This window comes from Pogona vitticeps, chromosome 1, assembly GCF_051106095.1.
Source record: "Pogona vitticeps strain Pit_001003342236 chromosome 1, PviZW2.1, whole genome shotgun sequence".
Taxonomy (NCBI): domain Eukaryota; kingdom Metazoa; phylum Chordata; class Lepidosauria; order Squamata; family Agamidae; genus Pogona; species Pogona vitticeps.
Genome location: NC_135783.1, coordinates 265,433,868 through 265,457,130, shown reverse-complemented (window position 1 = coordinate 265,457,130; position 23,263 = coordinate 265,433,868). Strand labels below are relative to the sequence as shown.

The following is a 23,263-nucleotide window of genomic DNA, read 5'->3' as shown; positions in this document are numbered from 1 at the left end:
GGGGGGGTGCCCATCTATGTCAAAGAAGGGGGAGAATCCAGCAGAATAGATATGGACATATGGTCCAACTCCATCATAGAATCACTGTGGGTTAAGGACCAATGGGTTAAGGAGCCCAAGCAGCAATGTGATAGTGGAGGTGTGCTATCATCCTCCAGAACAAAAACTTGAGGGGGACTTTGAAATGAGGAGACAAATCAGGGAGGTGTCCAAGAAGGACAGGATTGTAATCATGGGAGACTTCAATTATCCTCACATTGACATGGGTCCTCACATATGTTCACACGGGTCAATGCGTGCTTGGGTCAAGAAAGAGAAACCAGGTTTCCTGACATGCTAAATGACTGTGCCTTGGCACAACTTGTCATGGAGCCCACCAGGGGACAGGTGACTCTCACGCAATACCTGAAACCAGGGGACATCCACTCAAATTGAATGTTGGGAGAGTGAGAACAGGCAAAAGAAAACCTAGCATGTTGTTAGTCTGTGGAACTCATTGCCAGAGGACGTGGTTCTGGCATCTGGTCTAGATGCCTTTAAAAGGGGATTGGACAGATTTCTGGAGGAAAAGTCTGTGGTGGAATATCCATGTCACTCCTGTCAATCATAGCTGAAGCTCAAGAGCCTATGAGAAGACAGGAGGGGCGGAGTCAATGAGACAGAGAGAGGGAGATAGAAAAAAAGAGGAGAGAGGGGTTGATGGAGAGTTAGAGAGGAGAATAGAAGAGTTGGAGAGTGGAGAGAGGAGAAGGAGAGTTGTGAAAGAGATAAATTGAATAGTCAAGATAAGGAGATAGTCAGAGATTATTAATGAGTTGGCTAATGTGGATAAGTAAATACAACACCTGAATAAACAAATATGTAATCAAATACAGGTTTTAATGAGTGACCCTACACAATGATAAAAGAACATCTGTAATCAAATACAGGTTTTAATGAGTGACCCTACACAATGATAAAAGAACATTTGTGATTTAAATACAGAAAGATAAATGAACAAGTTATATTGGCAGCACGTGTCTGATGCATACTGTATATGGTGCAGTGTGGGTGACAGATACAGTATTTACTGTGGTGGCAGCAGAAGAAAGATGAAATGTATCCAGAGAGTGAACCTTGGTTTGGGGAAAACAAACAGGGAACACTGGGTGGAACGTCACAAAGTCCATTGCAAGTTACAAGCCATGATGGGGGATGTATAATCTCCAGGCTTAAAAGGAAGGTACCTCCAAATGCTAGATGCCAGGCAGGGGTATCAGGAGACAGGTATCTAGTTGTCTCATGTGCTCCCAGAGGCATCTGGTGGGGCCACTGAGATACAGGAAGCTGGACTAGATGGACCCTTGGCCTGATCCAGCAGGGCTCTTCTCACGTTCTTATGTACCTGTTGCATCGCATCCCAGAAGAACAGGAACTGCATCGAGTTTTAAGAAGCACCTTCACTATTTTTTGTTTTTAGTCTTTTAATTCACTTTGAATAGTGTTTAAAGGCCGCTGGCACGTAATAAAGCTGTATTATTTGTTTCAGTGATATTGGGCAAAAGGGAAATATCCAGAAGCCTGTACATCCTTCAAATAATTGGGGAGCAGAGCGCCAACAGACGGCAACTTCTTCCGGTCTCCTAGCAACTAGCCGGGCACAAGAGAGAGAGAGAGAGAGAGAGAGAGCGGGCCGGGGTGGGGGAGACGTGAAACGGGGCTGTGACGCATAATCCGAACGCGACGGAAAGCGGTTTGGTCCATATGCCGCGCCTTCGCCTTGTTGTGAGGGGGGACGAAGAAGGAGGCCTCTGCGCTCGGAGGGAGGCGGCGGCGGCGGCTGCAGTTCTGGAACAGGATGTCGGGGTTTTGGGGGTGAGGCTTCCGTCGTGGCTGCTTCCTCCTCCTGCTGGGCAGCAACGCCTTTTTCCTCTCGAGGCTTGAGAACACCGACGGGGAGCGCTCCCCGTGTCCCTTCTGGGGACGCCGTGGCCGGGACTCCCGGCTGGGGAAAGGGTTAGGGGCGCTGAGGCGCCTCCCCTGGTTCCTCCCCCCCCCATCAGCTGCCACCCCACGGCTTTCCCCTCCGTCCCTTCCTCCGGCGCTGCCGATGCCGGCCGCTGCGAGAGGGGGGGGGCGCGGCGTGGCGGGTTGGGTTTTCTGAGGGGAGGTGGCGGCGATGGGTGTGGCGCCTTCCAGCCCGGCCGGGGCCCCCAAATGGAGCTCGCCCGAAGGTGGGGTGTCTTTCCCTGGTTCTCGGGCCACGATCGCCCTCCTGGGTGCCTCGCCCCAGTCCTGGTGGCTCGGCAGGCTGACAGATGGGCTGGTGGGGGGGGCTCCCAAGGGGAGGGAAGGCGTGCCCGGGCTTTTTGGAAGCGCCGGGGTTGCCCTGCGAAGTTTTGTGGAGCCTCCTCACCGCCTGCCCAAGCTCGTGGTGTGGCTGTGTGGTTGAGAGGAGCCCCCCTCACCCACCTACCCGCCTGCCCTCCCGACTAACTGCACTGGGGAAGAGGATGCTGTTGTGCTCTTTGTTCTCTGCTGCCCCCTCGGCGGGCGGGGACGGGCTCCGTTTCTTATTGAACGTGCCCTAAATGTGCCAAGCAAGACCCCTGTGCTGAATTAGAAAGAGCGTGTAAAACATATAAGAATTCGGATCCCCGTCAGTATGGACTCCGTGAACTGAATGAAGTTCTCTTAGTCCTCTCCGCACGGAATGCCGCCCCTATTCGTTTCAGGATCCTTATTTAAGAGGAATATTTTCTTGTTCTTACTATTCTTATTACACCGTTAAGAAATCCTTGTCTCTCTGCTGCTGATCAGAGAGATCTATCAAAGCTTGACTAGGGCAGCCGGTTGCCTGTACGCGGAGTGAATACTTGGCCCTTTGAGAAATGCTAGATTCTACCGCTGGTCTATTGTTGCCTGGTTCCAAGTTGTGTTTTGAGCAACAGTCAGAAACTGTCACCTCTGGACGTGGGAGAAGGTGCATTCGAGAGAAACTCTGCTAGCTGCTTGGTGGTTCTACTCAGAAAACAAGTGTTTCTGTATTTTTTTTATTTTTTTTCACACAAGATATATTAGCATAGATTGGATATGTTAAAAAAATTCAGTCTTCAGGTACATGAAATTTCCAGTGCTTTGTGGAATGTCACTTTAAGAAATATTTTGAAACTTTTACGTTAATGAAAATTTGTTTTTATTTATTTAAAATGAAAAAGCAATTCATCATCCTTTTAGGTAAAGGAATTTGGCCTGTGAAACTGAGTTGTTGGAAGATTGTACTTAATTTAGGCAATTTCTCGACATTTGATGTATGCAAACAGCAAAGTAGATGAAAGGGTTACAAAATGGACAGTTAATATGAAAGCATTTTTCAGCGTTAATAACTGCTTACATTGAGCATTGCTGTTACAATTTGCATTGGTTCCCAAAGTGAAATTGTTTTCCCTCAGTGTGTACATTCTAGAAATTAAACAATTCTCACACTGAAGCCTTTAATCTGTGTATTTCTTGGCAATTAGGGGCTAAAGTACCATGACATCCATTTCTGAAATCATATGATAATTAGTTTTTGAACAGATATTATAAAACTCAAATGGAAATTCAGAAATTAGAACGGCAAATTAGAACACATGTTAAATGTGTTGTAGCCTAAATTATAGTATTTTCTGAAGACTAATTTAAGTTATTTTCTCTGTCTAGTTTATTAGATGCCGTTCTCCTTAATGGTCAGCTGTTCTTGCTCTACACTGTTATTTTCCACATGGCTTAACTAGAATGAGTTTCAAATTCCTTCCCCCATTAAGAGATGCCTACTCTCTATTTACTGGCTTTTGAATTGGCAAATGTGAATGACAGTCATTGTATTCTGTGCACTTAAGAAGAGTGTATTCAGGAGGAGCTAATTACATTTGCCTCCTTGTCAACTTTATGCTTATCTTAGCTGCCAGCAGAATCCACTGTATTTTTGAGCTGTATGTCTTAATTGGCAGTCTGCAACCTTACTCTGCCACACTCATGTACAGTAAGTTTCTCTTCTTTTCGTCAAACTCCTTCAGCGCATATCTGGAGAGCCTGTGAAGGGATTTGATTCATCCATGATTTCCATTGTGTTAGTGGAAGGATTCTGTTTCAGTCTATGTAGTTAACTGTCAATTTTTATAAAGAAGATCTCTTTATGAGGATTGCTACTCTTTCCTTACATTTAGAATTGTAGTAGGTAAGCTGTTAAATAGAGCCCCCTCCTTGTTCTGGTACTAAGGTTTGGTTGATAACAGTCAAATGCAGTGGTAACTTTTTATATTAATAGAACATTTAAAAATATTTTTCTTAGAAACTCTCCAAATGAACGAAGTGGCTTTTCTTCCCGGATGTTGAGCTAAAGCATTTTACCATGGGCCAGCAGCTCTCAAGTCAGACACACACTGTTATAAATAAGCTGCCAGAAAAATTGGTCAAACATGTATCTCTGGTTCGAGAAAGTGGCTTTTTGACGTACGAAGAGTTTTTGGGGAGAGTTGCAGAACTTAATGACACGTAAGATTTCTACTCATTTGTTTAATCCTGTTTATAAAATACTTCAGCATTTGAATAATATCAAGCTTCACACATGTCCAGAGTGAAGGATTTCCAGTAGTTTTGTTGACTTATGGGGAGTTAGAAAATTCTGTGCACCTTTTAATTCATGCTTAAGCCCTTTTGTGTTCTTCAGGTGTTTAAAAATCTATTCTACATATGAATACTTGTTAAGATAATAAGTACAGGATGACTAAAATCCCTTTGCTTAGTGTAGTAAATCACTCTAGAGTAGGCTCCTTGAATTATTGGAGTTTGATGCGTCGACACCTATGTACATTTCATTGATTCAAACAGACCTACTCTGACTCAATTTAATGTCACAGAGTAGGCCCATTTGAATCAATGAAACTTTTGGTGTTGACTAACTACTCATTTATTCAGTAGCCCTACTCTAGTGGGATTTACTACACTATGCAATAGGATCGTTTCTTTCATTTCTCATATATAAAGTGATTTATAGGAACCCATATCAAGCTAGGAAATGTGTGTGCTTACAAAGTTCCACGGGTAATCTCAGTCTGTTGTAACCAAAGAAAAAGTCTTTGAAGGCTTAACAATAAATTGTGTTACAAGTTTCTGCCAGCCAGAACTTATTTGAACAAATTTGTTGTTATAATGTTTTTCAAACCCAGCCAGGAATTGGGCGTGGAGGGCTTATTTCCCCGATAAGGTATTCAGTGCAGCTGCAGTACAAGGGAGTCAATCTGGTGAATCATAACAAAAGAGGAGAGACAAAACTAACTGTGTGTACATTCATTACAAATCAGGAATGGCAGCTGAGCCAATAACTGAAATACAACCAACTTTTCAGTACTGGAGTATTTGAAAATATAGGCTGATAGACTATAAAATGAAAGAGTAGAAGTGAATTCAGCATATCAGGTGTGTTGGAAAATATTCCCTTCTCATTCTGCCTCTTTGTATATTCAAATTCCATGCACATTCAGTGTCATGCTAACCTTACACAACAATGTTTTAAGTTTGACCTGACTAGATAACTCATTAGTATAGATACTTGGCTGTGGAACCAGAGGTTGAGAATTCAGTTATCCCCTATGCCTCCTGGGAGAATAGCCAGCCTTGGGCCTTGGGCAAGCTGCCCTCAGAAGAAGGGAATGGTAAACAATTTCTGTGTATTCCCTACCTGCAAAAGGTCGCCATAAATCAGAACTGACTTGATGGCATACAGTTATTATTAAAATTCTCTACTTCTGCTTCTCAGAGTTGAAATAGAACTATTAAATGTTATTGTAGCTGCAAGCATACAAAATCACCTTTTATCTGGGTCAAACAGCTTGTCCATTTATCTCAGCATTCTTTACACTGACAGGCAGCTGTTTTTCCGAGGTTTAAAGCAGGGGCCTTCTCCAGCCCTATCTAGATATAATAGGGATTTAACTTCCAACCATTGGCATGGAAAGTGTGCACTCTGTCACTGGTCTACAGTCCTTCTCACTAAACTAAGTGTGTGTGAGAGTTTCTTGAAAACTTTGGAACAGATTTGTAACCTTTGTATTGAAAAACCAGAAGATTAAATTATTGTAAAATAGAAAGAGGGAATGACAGTGACAAGGCACAGGTAGTTGTTGTTTCAGGAATCTAAGACTGTATATTCATGGTATTGATGATATGGAGGATCTAGATAAACATTGACAGAGGTAGCCTCCATACAGTTTTGGAAATGCCTTCTTATTGTCTCAGTTATCTGCACAGCAGCCCATGATGTCTATTAGTGGGCTGCCAAACAGATGAGGGGAAAGTTTCAGTGGGCTAATGGGGCTTGAAAGTCACCTGGGTCCTGTCCTGTTATGGGTGTATTTAATGGGATTCATGTATTACGACTGAGCAATAATAATTGCTGGTAAAAAGTGTGTATGTTGGAAATTAAGAGTAGCATATAAAGAAGCTATAGGTTTCTAAGGCACACGTATTGAATTTGTTCTTCTATTGAAAGGTACATGTGTCAAATCCATGTATTTAATTTATACTGATTTATGGTTTCCATTCATAATACATAGTGTGAAATAAATTAATACAGTACTAAACACTTTTAGGACTGCAAAGCTGGGTTCTGGCCAGGACAAACATCTCTTGTTTGAAGTGCAGCCAGGCTCAGATGCCTCTGCTCTGTGGAAGGTGGCTGTTCGTGTAGTATGTACAAAGGTAAGTTATCAAAGCATTTAGTGCTGTTATCCGTTACTGAGGTGTAAGGACAACTTAAGATAGCATTGTTGGATTTGGTACTTAAATACGGCCACCTAAAAAGATCTTTACGTATTCGTTTTGAAAATGCTAGGTTGTTCTTTGCAGTTTTGTCATGTAGCTGTTGCACTAATGCACTTTTGTAGCTTAAATCGCTTTAAAATTACTGAAAATAAAGTAAATGGATGATGGACCTTCAGAATTGTAGGGACACTGTAAACATTCTGAAGCCATCCACACCATGTAGGTTCTTGTGCTAAAGTACCATGAAGCTTTGTGTCATTTTAATTTTCAGAACTCTTGGCTTATATTCAAGTTGTGTGCATGTTTATAAGTAGAGATGGGGATGTTCCTATTTGTATACAAATACTCCCGCACAGCTGGAGTTAATGAGAGTCCAGCCCCTGGGGCCAGACCGTTCACTCACATGTCTGCCAGCGCCGGTCCCGCTCTTCCTTCCAGTCGCTCCAAAGTGCCCGGTCGGCTAACCATTCCTGGCAGAAGGAGAGAATTGTCTCCCTGCAAGGCTGACGAGTGGCTAGCTGACCAGGTGCTCTGGAGCGATTGGAAGGAAAAGTGGAGCAGGTGGTGGCTGTACAGGGGTATTCGTATACGAATATGAATACCCCATCTCTATTTATAAGCACATATTAAAACCAAGTGGTGAGATGTTAAAAGCAAAAAATCATTAAACCTTATCTGTATTTAGATAAACAAGACGAGTGGAATTGTTGAAGCGTCAAGAATAATGAACTTGTATCAGTTCATTCAGCTTTATAATGATATTACAAGTCAGGCAGCAGGTGTTCTTTCACGGATGGATGCTTCAGAAGGAGCTGCAGAGGATCTATCATCTGTTACTTCTTGCCAGGCCAGCCTTTGGATGGGAAGGTATTTCTGTGTCTTAAGATATTTTTATGTTTGAATTTGTTCACTTTGGTTATACATTTATGTTTGAGTTGATATCTCCCTGGGAGAGTGGAACTGGTAAAACTACTCCTTAAACAACTTTTTTACTTTGAAAGCCCTATTAGAGTTGCTGTAAGTTAGTTCTGACTTTGCAACACAGAACAAAATAACAAATAAGTGTGTAGGGGGTATGCATTTTATACTGTATTCACAGTATCCACCATAAAAAGAAGCATTCAGCTGCAGCTCAGCTTTGAGAACACAGGTTACAAATTCTTATCTTGTGTAAGTTGCAAGTTTGTTACAGGATAAAAAAGATTGTCATTAACTACAAAACATACACTCTGAATGAAGATTCTATAATTAAGGCTTGCCTTGGCTGAACCTTGTTTGGAAGATTACCAGACTCTTGCTGCAAGGGCTTAGGTACTGAAGGTAATTTGTTTTGCAGTGTAAATGAATATGCCATTTGTGGTGATCGCTCACGTCACTCATGCTATTCATATTCATGAGCTGATTTGCATGAACTTATGAGAGGATTGGAGAGGCGGAGTCGGCAGCTGCATGAGGCTTGGCGGGAGAAGGAGTCAGATAGGGCTGGTTAATCAGAGAGAGGGAACAGAGACTGAGAGATAGAGCTGGTTAGGAAAATAAGGTAGAGAAGGTGGTAATGATATAGTAAGAGAAAAGTATGTACTGAGAGAACTGTTGATGAATTGCTTAAGTATAATGTGTATCTGAAGAACTTATAACAATCTGCTTCACTCCAGTAAATAAGTTCTGTTTCTGTTCACAAGACAAGTGACAGACGTCATTTATATTGTGGATGAGGTAATCCACTGGTGACGGTGAGAAGAAAACATGACATGAGCCTTTGTGAGGCAAAGGCAAGCAGGGGCTGCAAGGGCAAACACCACACCATTTTTGATTTTCTGACTCAAAATGTCTTGCAAGGTAGAAACGACAAGGAATCTTGTCGCATTTTAAAGACACACAAATTTTGTTGGCATTTACTTTTGTGGACTTCATTCCATTTTTTTCATCTGAAGAAATGAGCTGAAAGCTTATGTCAGTAAAACCTACTAGTCTTTAAGATGCCACAAGACTTGTTCAGTTAGAGCAGCAGTCAGTGCAATTTGTTTGAGGCTTTGTTACACTCACTTTATGTATTAGCATGTGAAAGTTTCCTCTTCTAATTATCACCATTTCTCGCTAGAAAGCTTGAGGAAAAATGCAAGCCCACTGATGGTATCCTGCTTTGCTAGTGAGGTGGTATGGCAAACAAAAAATGACAGAATTAATGCTTCTTTTGTTACAGAACAGTAATGAGTGTTTGCTAACAGACATGGTTAGGGACTAACTTGAAAGCCCTACTGATGCTAAGAGTAATGTAAATTACTCATCTTTAAATGAGGTCCCATAATGAGGGAATGAGATAGAGGAAGAAGATAGCTGCATAGTTAAGCCTTGATTTCAACCTTAATTGCACACTGCTCCAGTGGTTAATAGTTTAAGTGACTTTGTGACCTTATATGCAAAATTATCAGTGAAAGGTCAAAAAAAGCCTGCTGTTTAGTGTAATTCTACAGATAGAAGATGGTAGTAATGGTAAAAGAAGTACCATGCTGCATCAGAGTTAAGAAAAGGTGGGAAAAATGAAAGAGTGCAGAAGTTAACCATTGCTTGATTAGTGTATGAGAGTAATTCCTCTAAGCATAGCATGGATTTCACAACTGTACTTATAATAATGCTATGTGCACATTACATTTTTAGTTTATGCTCATAATGGTGGGAACAAAATTACAAAAGTGAAACAAACATTGGCTAAAGATAATTGCACAGTTTTGCTCAGGAGAAAAAAAATCTAATTGTATTTTGGGTCTGTTCACTTAGTGTCACATACAGCACTGATGGTACCTGTCTGTCATGGGTTTGGAGGGAAAGTTCCATCCTATGGGGAGTGGAAGGCGGGACATCAGGGGGGAGGAGCTGTACTGTATATATATTTGGAGCTTGTGTGGAGAAGAGGAGTTGGAGTCTGTGTGTCAGACTGGGTACAACTGTTTGTCAGTTAGTACATACCTGATAGGTTCAGGTTTCTATCTAGGTAGCCAGAACTGATAGGTTCAGGGTCTGTGCGTTACCTTAAAGTGTTCTGGGGGAACCAATCTGTTGTATGTATATGATTAGGACTATGCCACGTTCCAGTTTCCTATTTACCTGATTCTTTTATTTACCCTGTTTGTTGTTTCAATAAACCTTGTTCTTTTGTTTGTTAAAATCCATTCCTGGTCTGTGTGACTCCTTACAGGGAATGGTTGGTGGCAGCATAATTACATGGTGGGATACTCCAGTAGGTCTGGGGTTGTCACATTGATTGGTGGCAGCGGTGGGATACGACTAGTCCAGTTGTCCAGTGGTCCAGCAAAGCCTTGGCAAGTGTGCCCAGAGCAAGGGGGGTCTAGTCAGGGAAAATCTGAGGGCGCGTAGGTAATCTTCTAGGCTTACCTCACGGGGAGGTAGGCTAGTGGAAGAACGTGCAAACTCAGATTGGGGGACTAGATTAGGGAGCTCTGAGGCAACCCGTTTTGGCGGGAAAGGGCTGAGGCAAAGCTGCGTGAAGTAACAGTGATCTAGCCTGTCTGCTGAGAGGCCTAGCAGAGGGGGTGGATTCTGCCTGGCAACAGTTGCAAGTTGGTGCTGGAGGGACAGCAGCAGTCTATAGAAGGCTGTTTCTGAGGCAAAAGGAAAAAAGTCGTCATTTTATTTTGAGGCGTGACTTTTGAAGGCAGCCTGTTCTGGGGGGGATTATGCCCTTGACTCGAAGCCAAATGGCAGAAATGGGGGAAGTGAGAGAACCACAGGGAGACCAAGGTTCTGAGGAGGAATTTGGCTCAGTGCAGGATGAGAGCACGGGAGAACTGACCTCAGAACTCAGAAGAATGCTCCTAGCCCAACAGCATGAACTGAGGGTGAGGGAAATGGAGGAAAGGGAAAAGGAGAATCAAAGACAATCTGAAATGGAAAGGGAAGAGAAACAAAGACAATTTGAAATGGAAAGGGAAGAGAAACAAAGACAATTTGAAATGGCCAGGGAAGAGAAACAGGAAAGGGAAAGGGAGAAACAAAGACAATTTGAGTTAGAAAGAATGGCGTTTGAAAGGGAAGAGAAACAGAGACAGTTGGAGTTAGAAAAAATGGCGTTTGAGCTGAAGAAGCTGGAGATGATGAGTGGAAATAGGAATAACAATAATAATGAGGGGAACCCAGGGAATGGGGAAGGCAGCCTGTCTAAAACTGACCTGAAGAAATTCCCTGTGTACCACAAGGGAGATTGCCCTGAGGTGTTCTTTTCCCTCGTGGAAAGAGCGTTTGTGGACTTCTCAGTAAGGGAAACTGAGAAGATGACCATTATGCGATCTTTGATCAGTGGCAGCCTGGCAGAAGTCTATGCAGAGATGCCAGTAGAACTGCTGAAGGACTTCGCTGAGTTTAAAAAACTGGTGTTTGCCCGGCATGGGATAAATGCTGAACAGCTGAGGCAAAGATTCAGGTCACTCACAAAAAAACCAGAGCAGACTTTTACCCAAGTGGGGGCCCAACTGGTGAGGTTGCTAGAGAAATGGCTGTCTCAGGAGGGGACAGAGACCTTCCAGCAGCTCAAAGACCTGATAGCGCTGGAACAATTTTATTCAGTCCTGCATGGGGAACTAAAGTTCCATGTGAGGGAGAGGAAACCTAAATCGGTGACAGAAGCGGCAGAGATCGCAGATTTTATTTCCCAAATAAGGAAGCCCTTAGGTGCTGAGGGGAAATCTGTGGGTAAGCCCAAAGAAACCTACAGCAGGTACTCTCAGGGACCAGGGAAAAACCAGCAAGGGGGAGGGGCCCATGTTGAAGGGAAGCCCTCAGACATGAAACCACCAAGACCTCAGATTTTGGAGGGAAAACCAAAACCAGATGAGAAAGACTCCAAGTACAGCAGAAAATGTTATTTCTGTCAAGGAAAGGGCCATCTAATCTCAGAGTGTGAGAAATTAAAGCAGCTAAAGGGAAATTTGCCTCATGATTTGAGTGGAACCAAGCCAAAAGCTGTGTTCTGTGTCCAGACAGAGCAAAGCTCCTTGCCACTGAGGGAGCCTGTTGCCATGGCTACTCAATCTGGACCAGTTACATCTGCTGATCAGGCTGGGGAAAATGGTCCTCTTGTGGAGGTCAAGCGCTGCTTACTAGTGAGGACAGATTCGCAATTGTTTGAGACCGCAGGGGTGGACGTAGGAATACTTGACCATCAGTATAGGGGGCTAAGGGATACTTGTTCCCAGGTGACCCTGTGCCATCCAGATATTATTCCTAGGAAGTATATAATCCCAAATGAGAGCCTGAAGGTGGCAGGGATTGAGGGGCAGGTGATCTCACTGCCAGTAGCTGAGGTACCTGTGAGCTTTCAAGGCTGGAGGGGAGTTTGGCGGCTAGCGATTTCATCGACTCTGCCAGCAGCCGTGCTCGTGGGAAATGACCTGGCTGAACATGTGAAACGGGTGCTAGTGATTACACGCTCACAAGCTACCACGGGGACAGTTCAGGGGGGTACTAAAGAGCCCGAGGCTGGAGCAGATGAGGGTAGTCCCGAAGCTGTGGCAGAAACCTTAACCACAGACAGCAAATTTGGCCAAGAGCAAAAGGCAGATGCCACTCTCCGAAAGTGTTTTGAAAAGGTGACAGACACCCAGCTAACACCTGAAACCCCAGCGAGATTTCGCGAGAAAAAGGGAATTTTATATAGAGAGACCCTGATGAATAGCTCAAAAGGGGGAGATGGGATCAGAAGTCAGCTAGTGGTACCTGAAAAGTATCGCCCCATGATCTTACAAAGGGGGCACTCTGACATGTTTGCTGCGCACTTAGGGGTGAGCAAAACACAGCAGAGAATCACACAAAATTTTTACTGGCCTGAAATAGGGAAGCAGATCAAGGAGTTCTGTAAACAATGTGATGTGTGTCAGAGGCAGGGGAATAACCGTGACAGGACCAAAGCGAAGTTGTGCCCTTTGCCTGTGATTGACACCCCGTTCAAATGTATAGGAGTGGATATTGTGGGACCTTTGCCCAAGGCCACAAAGAGGGGGAACCGGTTCATTCTCACCATTGTGGACCATGCCACGAGGTACCCCGAAGCCATACCCTTGACTAATATCGAAACTAACACAGTGGCAGATGCCTTGGTGGGGTATATGTCCAGGATGGGATTTGCCTCAGAAATAATCACAGATTTGGGCACATCGTTTACATCAAAGCTCATGAAACGGTTATGGCAAATCTGTGGAATTAAACACAAGGAAACCACTGCCTATCACCCCGAAAGTAATGGGTTAACGGAGAAGTTCAATGGGACTCTGATGCGCATGATTAGGGCTTACTTGGCAGAGAATCCAAACAATTGGGACCAGAAGCTGCAATCCCTTTTGTTTGCTTATCGATCAGTGCCCCAAGCCAGTACCGGGTTCAGTCCGTTTGAACTTTTGTTTGGGAGAAAAGTAAAAGGTCCACTTGATTTAATCAAACAGAATTGGGAGCAGATCACCCAGGATGACCCACAAGATGTTGTGACGTACATAGACACTTTAATGAATGACCTGAAGAGAAACCTAGAGTTAGCAGCAGAAAACCTGCAAGCTCAGAAGGTCAGGCAGAAAACCTGGTATGACCAGAAAGCCAGGGAGAGGCACTTTAACCCAGGGGAGGAAGTGCTTTGGCTTAGGCCCTGCAAAGAGAACAAACTGCAGCTCAAATGGGCAGGACCATACAGGGTCATTTCCAAGATGTCAGATCTGAACTACCTTATAGAACAGGAGGAACACCAAGCACGAAGGGTGGTACATGTGAATGCCCTGAAACCCTACTACAGAGGGGAACAGAGGGTTTTATTTGCCATAAAAGCAGCTGAGAGTGAGGAAGCTGAATTACCCTTCTGGGAGGGTAGAGGGGAAGTGAAATACAACCCAGATGAGGTGAAGATCAGTCCTGCACTCACCCAAGACCAGCAGCAAGAACTAAAAGTGCTGCTCACTAAATATCATAAGGTTTTTTCAAATAAGCCGGGGATAGTGAAGGGAGTGATGCATCGGATCCACACAGGGGATGCAACCCCGCAACCAGTATCCCCATACCGAGTGACGGGACCCTATAGGGACAAGGTGCGGAAGGAGCTGGACGAGATGCTTAGGGAGAACATAATCGTCCCCTCTTCTAGTCCTTGGTCCTCTCCGATAGTCCTGGTGGACAAGCCTGATGGGAGCATTAGATTTTGTGTAGATTACCGGAAATTAAACCGCGTAACCACTCCTGATGCCTACCCAATGCCCAGGCTAGACAACCTGATTGAAACCATAGGGGGTTGTCGGTTCATTTCATCGTTGGACCTAGTAAAGGGATACTGGCAATTAAGGATTGATCCCAGGGATCAAGAAAAGACCGCATTTTGCAGCCCTTTCGGTCTATATGAGTTTAGAGTCCTGAGTTTTGGTCTCAGAAATGCACCAGCCACATTCCAAAGGCTGATGGACCAGACCTTAGCAGGGCTCAGTGACTTTACTGTGGCCTACATTGACGATATAGGGATCTTCAGTAATACCTGGGAAGATCACCTGAAACACCTGGAGATAGTGCTGCAGAGGTTAAGTGCAGCAGGGCTAACAGTAAAGGCAAGCAAGTGTCAGCTGGGTAGCCCAGAAATAAAATACTTGGGTCACATAGTAGGGGGAGGAGTGATCAAACCCCTAGAGGCCAAGATAGAAGCCGTTCGTGATTGGCCCAGACCCAACACCAAGAAAAAAGTCAAATCATTTCTTGGGTTGGTGGGCTACTACAGAAAGTTCATCCCGAGGTTTAGCGAGATAGCGACTCCGCTGACCAATCTGACGCGGAAGAAGACTGATGACCGCATCCCATGGACCAGCGACTGTGAGGAGGCGTTCCGGAGGTTGAAGGAGGCGCTCATCCATTATCCAGTGCTGCGTGCTCCCGACTTCGACCGGGAGTTCATCATCTACACCGATGCGTCTAACAGCGGGGTAGGAGCAGTTCTTTGCCAGGAGGATGAAAATGGTGACCAGCATCCAGTGTCCTACCTGAGTAGGAAACTCCAGAAAGGTGAGAGACATTTGGCAACCGTGGAAAAGGAGTGCCTGGCCATAGTATACGCAATTCAGAAGGCCAAACCTTACATCTGGGGAAGACATTTTGTTCTGTGCACTGACCACTCACCACTGCAGTGGTTAAAGACAAGGAAAACCCATAATAGTAAACTTATGAGGTGGGCTTTAAACCTGCAAGATTTTGACTTTGAAGTGAAGGTGGTCAGAGGGTCAATGAACTGTGTTGCTGACGCCTTGTCAAGAAGACCCGACGAGTGAAGACGGCGAAGAAACCATGGACTATGTATATTTTGGTGACCAAAAGTTAAATGTACCTGTTTATTGAACAGGCTTGGTTTGTATTAATGAAGGTAACTTGATGTATTGCAAATATTAATGTTTAAATGCATAAGTGATATGTTTGACCTAGAGTGAGTAAGTATGGGTTATGGGATTGTATGATAATGTATAACTGTTTTGTGTTTTGATCCTGGTTGTTTTTTTGGAGAAAAGCACTTTAGCTTTTCCCCCGCAAAACAACTTATAAAGAGGGGAGGTGTCACATACAGCACTGATGGTACCTGTCTGTCATGGGTTTGGAGGGAAAGTTCCATCCTATGGGGAGTGGAAGGCGGGACATCAGGGGGGAGGAGCTGTACTGTATATATATTTGGAGCTTGTGTGGAGAAGAGGAGTTGGAGTCTGTGTGTCAGACTGGGTACAACTGTTTGTCAGTTAGTACATACCTGATAGGTTCAGGTTTCTATCTAGGTAGCCAGAACTGATAGGTTCAGGGTCTGTGCGTTACCTTAAAGTGTTCTGGGGGAACCAATCTGTTGTATGTATATGATTAGGACTATGCCACGTTCCAGTTTCCTATTTACCTGATTCTTTTATTTACCCTGTTTGTTGTTTCAATAAACCTTGTTCTTTTGTTTATTAAAATCCATTCCTGGTCTGTGTGACTCCTTACAGGGAATGGTTGGTGGCAGCATAATTACATGGTGGGATACTCCAGTAGGTCTGGGGTTGTCACACTTAGATTGCTATATCACTTCAACATAGTATGATGCAAATCAATTGAAAAACATGTGGTTTGCAAACATCTTACCCTGAGTCCAGAAATATTCCCAGAATGGAATGTGCTCTGTATCAGTTCCATGCCTGAAAGCTGCTGGAAGCAGATATGGGACATAGGCTTTTGCCTTTGAATTTAAGAGTAGAATTATTCATTGTGCATGTGTATGTGCAAACATGAACGTTCATATACAGAGAAGAAAGGTAAACATTAGGACAAGCATTGAACTCACTCCCCTAATTTGTGTAGCATGTACTGGGTTTGTCAATGATTTTTTATTGTGCACAACAGCTGCTCCTAATGCAATAAGCAATTGTTGGACCAGGACAGATGCACTTACTTTAGTTAGGAGGAGGAGATAAATGGCTTGCTCTAAAATGCATATGGAATGAATGACTATTTGGGTTACCAATTTATGGAACATAAACTTTCATGAAAAAAGTATATGTTGAAATGGGGGGAAATTTACAGAAATGCTTACATGTTCAATTTATCCATGTTTGGCTTTTCTATTATTGTGTTCATTTATTATTGTAGGGTCAAGCAGCTGACTGATGAGGAGGAATGTTGCATCTGCATGGATGGACGTGCTGATCTGATCTTGCCGTGCGCCCACAGCTTTTGTCAGAAATGTATTGATAAATGGTAAGCTGTTTGACAGACTGTGGTTACATTTTACTGTGAAATGTTTTTCCTGTGCTTTTGACTGTTTTCCCTAGAACAGGGTATAAAGTACGGTCAGACAAGTGCTAGCAGCCAGAACACCTGGAAGGCTCGAAAGAGGCGATACCTTTAAGGAACTGTGTAATAGGTGCCCAGGTAGGACAGTGTCCCCTCTTCCTGATGTCCCTCTTCCCCTTTTCAATACAATAGCGAAGGGGACAGGGCTAGCACGCTGCCCTCATCACATGTTGATTTCCTTAGTGATTGAGTAGAGCTAATTGACTTGCCACTATTGCCATTCCCTAGCATTTTCACTTTTTTGCTGATAGTCTCCATGGGAGGAGAGATGAAGGAACCAGCTGTAACGTTTAGCCTGATGAGAGTATTCTGCCCGCTAAGTCAGGCTGTTGGTCTAGCAAAAATAGCACTACCAGTAAGGGTTAATGTTACTGTATTCTGGTTTAGCCCATTAATCTTGAATTTGCTTTCTGTATATAAAACTGATGTCAGCATAATACTGATTTTCACCTGCATTTGTATTGCTTAATTTTGTTTTATTTGAATTCAGCAACATTTTGCAAAATTACTTTCCATCAAATGCGATGAATCTTACAGTATTGAGAAATGTTTATTGTTAGCTGTTTTGGATGCAGCCTCCTATGAGAGCAACATGTACCTGATTAGAATACAGTGGGGTCTTGACTTGAGAACTTAATCCGTATTGGAAGGCGGTTCTCAAGTCAAAAAGTTCTCACGTCAAATCTGCATTTCCCATAGGAATGCATTGAAAACCATTTGATCCGTATCTGCTCTTTTCCGTCCATAGAAACTAATGGGAAGCTGCTATTCCGCCTTCGACCACTAGAGGGGGATATTTTGTTTCTTTTTTTCTTAGGTCAAGAAAGGTTCAGGGAAGGCAGGGAAAATACAGTTCAGGCAGTACCAGGCAGTCTGAAGACTCCCAATCCACTCTCTAAACGCTGGGAGGAGTGAGGAAGCAGACAGGCACCCTTTTCACTGGCCAACAGTTAACTGAAAGTTCAAATTTTGCACTTTCCCTGCCTCCCACATGGTTTTTTTTTTCAGTTCTTAACTCAAATCTAAGTATGTAAGTCAAGTCAATATTTTCCTATGAGAGTGGTTCTTAAGTCAAAATGTTCTTAACTCAAGCCGTTCTTAAGTCAAGACCCCACTGTAAAATAATTCAAAGACATTTTGTATCAATAAAAAAAATTCTCCTTTTCACTAAAATTAAATCAAAAACTGGTATTGCCCTGCTGGCCCAAAACCTTGATCTTGACTTCATAGGACTGTGGAGTAAGGAGTGTTTTCTACAAGGGTAGTCAAGAAATTTAGTTTGGGCAAGGATACCTTTCAATACCATTTCCCTGTTCCTGGAAAGGTATCTGCAGTGGCCCAGTACAGATAACCAGCCAGTTGCTTATGGTAAGAAATGATACAGTAACATCTTTGCTGCGTAGAAGAATCATATGTGGTGCAGAGCACACTTAGTCTGACCCTGTTCCAAGCTAGGCTTTAGCAGAGACAGCACAGAAAATGTATTATGCAAATAGACTTTTTGAAATCAAAATCGGGAATCTTGTGTTAGCTTTTTAAATATCGACAGTCATCCCACTACTCTGTCTTGATTAGTGAAAAAAAACAGTACTGCCAATTCTACTTGAAAACAAAATGGAATCTAAGGCATCTGTGGCCTTTTTGAAACATGCTCAAAAAGCATTTATGAGTCTCTGTTAATATTTGGGTGAGATGGCCAATAGCATAGTGAGCATAAAGCAATATTGCCCTAATGTACTATAGCACTCTGTCCAAGTAGGTGTTATTCAGGAACTTGTGTCTTGCAAGGGTAATATGGTCAGCTTTTGGCACCTCAGTATAAAAATATTAACCATTTGGAAAAAATTCCTACAGCTACATTTGGGATTAAAGGTTTAAAAGAAACATGAAAACTATGGAAGGAAAAGCAAAAAGATGATTAAGAATATATTATATTTTTCTAATCCTATTCATTAACAATAGAAGAAGCGGTTCTAAATTAGACTGTTAAATTAATAATTGGGAAAGTTCCCATTTATGAAATTATAGGAACAATAGTTATTCTCATTATTTTGGGTTATTCATCCTACACACATTGTTTCTTTAAGATAAGATTCTGTTATTTGTTATCTTGTGATCAATGGTAGAATAATTGTTATTGTCACAGAACTTAAAAAGCAGTATTTTGTCATGGAGTTTATGCAGCCAGCCCTTTGAAAGTCAGTTATCATTGTTAATAGTACTCTTGACATGTTAAAATGTCCAATTTCCCTCTGAGGCCACCTGCACAACCATATGTAATATGCATATATGCCTATGACTGAATAATTTACTCAGTACTGTACATCTAAGGAAATTGAGTGTAATCCATGAAAATACATGCTAAAATATATATCTTGGTCTGAAAGGTTCCACAAGCCTTCCCCCCCTTTTTTTTGTTAAAAAGCATTAGTGATTCTTCTTCTTCTGGCTTCCTATACAGGAGTGGTCGTCACAGGAATTGCCCTATATGTCGTCTGCAAGTGACTGCAGCAAATGATTCTTGGGTTGTGTCTGATGCACCTACAGAAGAAGATATTGCTACCTACATACTCAACATGGTAGATGAGGCTGGTCAGCCGCACAGACCTTGACACTTCTGCTGAGTTTGTAGTTTTAACATTTCCTAAGATTTCTTTATCATTGCTGCTCTTTGTTTTGCTCATTTGTTGTATTAGCTCCTGCAAACAATCTTCAAAACTGACCACTTTTGTGAGAACTAGTTTGAGTTCATACTTTTCAGTTTCCTCTTATTAAGCTCTGTGAGTAACAGAAGAAAGTACACAGTGAATTCTCTAATATTTTATAAGCACTGGGATAGCTAATATTTTAGTTTAGCTCTTTGTTGACTCGTTGAATATTGCACTTTGTTATTGAAAGCTTTGGGGTAGTTAGATTGTGTTTCTGGCATTGCACTGAGAAGCTATCCTTTACACAAATATGTGTGCTTGCACAAATAAGAACTGATGATACTCCTACATATAAGTTTCACTAACTTCTGTTGGCCCATTATGTTAATATTTAACACGTTTGTTTGAAAAACTACGTTCTGTAGTGTGTTCTTTATTCAAAATTCTGTGATAGCATATTCTTTTGATCAGTAATTAGCTTTACTGCTTCTGTTCGGAGAGAATAAAATTTTAGGCAACTTTAAATAACACTAGCACTTCCAGTATCTCCATGAAAGTCAGAGGGTTGGAGCCAGCAAAACTTCCTGCAGACAGAAGGCTCTTTCATCAGTGGAGAGCAGAGTTTGCCCACTGGCCAAATCTAGTCTCTGAAATCCTGTTTTCCTAAAAAAAAGTTTTAGGATCTCATTTGGTGACTATGGAGGAATTGGAGAATAGACTGTACTAACCTCCCACTCTGTTTACAAGAGTGTTTTGGAATTCTACTCCCTTGCTTTTGCTAGTAGAATAAAAAGCCAGATACATTCAGTAGTAGTTTACATTTGCTAATAGATCTACCCATTCTTAAAGATCTGTTTTTTTAAACGATGCCACTGTAATTCAAAAAAAGATGGTGACTGAAAGCAAATACATGGTGCTTGAATCCTTTCTGCAAGTGCAGTGTGGATAATTGTAATGGAAGGAATAATTATATATGATTATGATATCTTTGCTTTAAGGTCGTAAGAAAGGAGAACACTGAAGCCTCTAGAAACCTTGGTGCTGGGTCTTTTAGCAAAGTGTCTTCTGGTGATTGACCCTCTTGTTTTGGGCTTATCTGCTAGCAATAGTAAATTAGTGCGGCTATTTTATATTTCCTACAATGGCCCCAAGCAAAATGTCATGGAAACTTGTAATGGCAGTTTGCACAGCTAACCACCTGGTACAGGGACCTTGGATGCTGTTTCCAGATGTGGTTGGTACAGCAAAGCCATTTTTAATCTGGATCTTTAAAATTTAAGAAAATGGGCTGGGACGTTTTTGAAAGCAAATTAATACAATTGAGACCGCTTGATATTTTTAATTATAAAATTGCTGTCCTCACTACATGTTTACAGATAGATAATGACTGAAAAACAACAGAGGTTGGGACTGAACGTGTACACTTCAGAATATGGTGGCTTGCTAGAGATTCTTAAATTCAACCTAAAGTCATTAAGATGACAGAGATTATCTTGCTTCTCATCTAATTTTGTTTACCCAAGAAAAGATGTAGTCAGCAGTTCATTCACTAAACACAGAGAAAGATTTTACTTTGAACTTTGTTATGGTGCAATCCTCATGGATTTTGCTTAGAAACATTTCTCAGTGCAAACTGATTTGTAATGGATTATAAATATGAAGGGAGTATTTCTTTCTTCCACAAAACTTATTGTATGTGTCACAACCACACCCAATATTTGTAACTGGTAGTGTTGTGGCAGAAGGACCTATTTTTTAAAAAAACCTGCATTTTGAAAACAATAAGCCATTATTCATTCTTCCCTGTTGAGGGATTATCTTGGATTCACTGCATATTTTGCTACTGCAAGACTGTAGTATTAAATTCTTTAAACCACTTCTCTTAGTTATGGGTAATTACAAATAGTCATGGTAAACATTATGAATGCTAGAGTTTGAAAAGTTGGAATCATTAAAATTTCAGTTATACAGATAATATAAAACAATAGGGGTAATTAGAACAATAGGGGTATATATAACTGTAATATCAGTAACAGAAAAGCTTGTAAATATGTGTATAGAGAATATGTATGTAAACATTGTAGTGTGTATAACTTTTTAAATTAATTAATTTAATTTAAGTAATGTTCTGTGTACCTTGTAAAAGTGTATGTACTATAGGTCTGCCTTGCAAATTATGTAAGGAGAAATTTCCTACAAAGTGGTTAATTCTTCTGTGCCACTAGTGTTCCTCTCCCTGTGGCCTATCTCCAACATTGTGGAGTTGTGCCCCTCTGTCTCTGAGTAGTAAAGGACTGCCAGTGAAACTGCAGGAAAAGAAAATTGCTCCTCAGAATGTGAGACAAGGTACAGTTTCCTGCTGGCTGTATTTGCCCATGGGCTTTTGGCACATGCCTATACTGTACATGCAAACATATGACAGAATTACACGCACTGTGGTTACAATGCATGTCTACTAAAAATACAACTTAACTGTATAAAATTGCATAACTGACTATTGGAAGAATACTGGTTTATCACCTGAATCATGATGGGTTTTTGAAATGATTTTGTGAATTTGAGAGCTGAATTCCTGCTTTTAGAGCAGAAAAAAATGCATTCCTTTGTTTAGCGTGACTGTGAATATTTCCTAAGAGTTTGATAAAAAGACTGTTAATACCTATAAGCCTTCTGATGTATTATTGTTATGGATACTGTGCAATAAAACACTTGGATTTCCTTCATTTTTATGCAGCGTTTAATGGGGTTTCTCCTTCTAGACTCTTGGGACGGGCGCGCACGCACGCGCACACACATGCGCGCACACACACGCGCACACACACACACACACACACACACACACACACACACACACACACACACACACCCTGTTTCCCTGAAAATAAGACCTAACCTGAAAATAACCCCTAGTATGATTTTTCAGGATACTCGTAATATAAGCCCTACCTCCAAAATAAGCCCCGGTTAAGTGAAACCCCGCCCTCCACCATTGTGCAGCAACCAGAGGATGACATGACTGTAAAATAAAGCATCCCCTGAAAATAATCCCTAATGCATTTTGGAGCAAAAATTAATGTAAGACCCTTTCTTATTTTTGGGGAAACACTCTGTGTGTGTGTGTGTGTGTGTGCGTGTGCGCGTGTGCGTGTGTGTGTGTGTGTGCACGCGCGCGCGCACACACACACACACACACAAATGTTCTTGTCAATGAGTGTCTGCTTATATATTCTCAGGTCTATGAATGAAGGGTGCGAAAGCGCTCTGGAAAATAAGACTGCAGCTATAAAATGCTTCTTTGGCTGGCAGTATGCCATAGAATGGCAGTTGATGAATAGAAGGGTACTGCTGTACTCATATCTTGTCTGTGGGCTTCCCACAGGCATCTAGTCAGCCATTGTGAGAACAATGCTGGGTTAATGCATGAATTGTTCTTGTAATGGCTCATTACAGCCACAAGTTGCACCAACAGAAAGGCAGCCAAAGTAATTAAGCTCTTTATTATTTTCCAGAATCTGATCTAATGCTTTACAATATTTTAATACCAATCTTGTGATGTTTCCTAGTTTAAAATTATTGCTTTCAGTGGGACTGACTGGTTGAGCATGGATGTATAGAACTGTATAGCAAGTTTAGGGTTCTCAGTAAAGCACAAGTACAATAAGTGTCATATATGCATTACAGCTGTGGAGTTTGTATTAAAAGTGAGTGCAAAATGTTTGGTTATTTGCCATGCTGGGAGACCTGAGATATATCTACAGATTTGAACAAGTCACTGCACAATTAAAACCTCAATCTAAAAATGGAATCTGGTCCCGTTGTTTGTTAGGACAAAATGGCTAGGCTCCAGCACGTCACTCTGACAAAAGTGCTTCTGCAGAATAAGGGGGAAAACAATATTACCACTGCTATCCTCCCCAGATATGAACCTTCAGGTTGGAAAACTCTATGGGGTCTGGTTTCTGAGTGATGCTAACAATTGTGTGGGATCGGGG

At 42.1% G+C, this 23,263-nt stretch overlaps 1 protein-coding gene across 3 annotated transcripts; it reads left to right on the top strand.

Annotated features, from left to right (window-relative positions):
• Positions 1-1,710: 1,710 nt before the first annotated feature.
• RNF141 (ring finger protein 141) lies at positions 1,711-21,994 on the top strand. Of its 3 annotated transcripts, none has more exons than XM_020789909.3 (6): positions 1,711-1,854; positions 4,313-4,515; positions 6,612-6,720; positions 7,469-7,650; positions 16,420-16,527; positions 19,085-21,994. In XM_020789909.3, the coding sequence occupies exons 2-6, from the start codon at positions 4,373-4,375 to the stop codon at positions 19,233-19,235; spliced, it is 693 nt and encodes a 230-aa protein (XP_020645568.2). In that variant the 5' UTR covers positions 1,711-1,854; positions 4,313-4,372; the 3' UTR covers positions 19,236-21,994. The 3 variants fall into 3 exon arrangements, with proteins under 3 accessions (XP_020645568.2, XP_020645569.2, XP_078240059.1); XM_020789910.3 differs by lacking the exon at positions 1,711-1,854 and adding an exon at positions 2,074-2,213; XM_078383933.1 differs by lacking the exon at positions 1,711-1,854 and adding an exon at positions 2,581-3,096.
• The last annotated feature ends 1,269 nt before the right edge of the window (positions 21,995-23,263 follow it).

Bases quoted from the DNA above. Each gene is read 5' to 3' on its own strand.
- RNF141 (XM_020789909.3), top strand. From the start codon at position 4,373: ATGGGCCAGCAGCTCTCAAGTCAGACACACACTGTTATAAATAAGCTG. The intron at 4,516-6,611 runs GTAAGATTTCTA...AAACACTTTTAG, and splicing joins GTTGCAGAACTTAATGACAC to GACTGCAAAGCTGGGTTCTG. The intron at 16,528-19,084 runs GTAAGCTGTTTG...CTTCCTATACAG, and splicing joins CAGAAATGTATTGATAAATG to GAGTGGTCGTCACAGGAATT.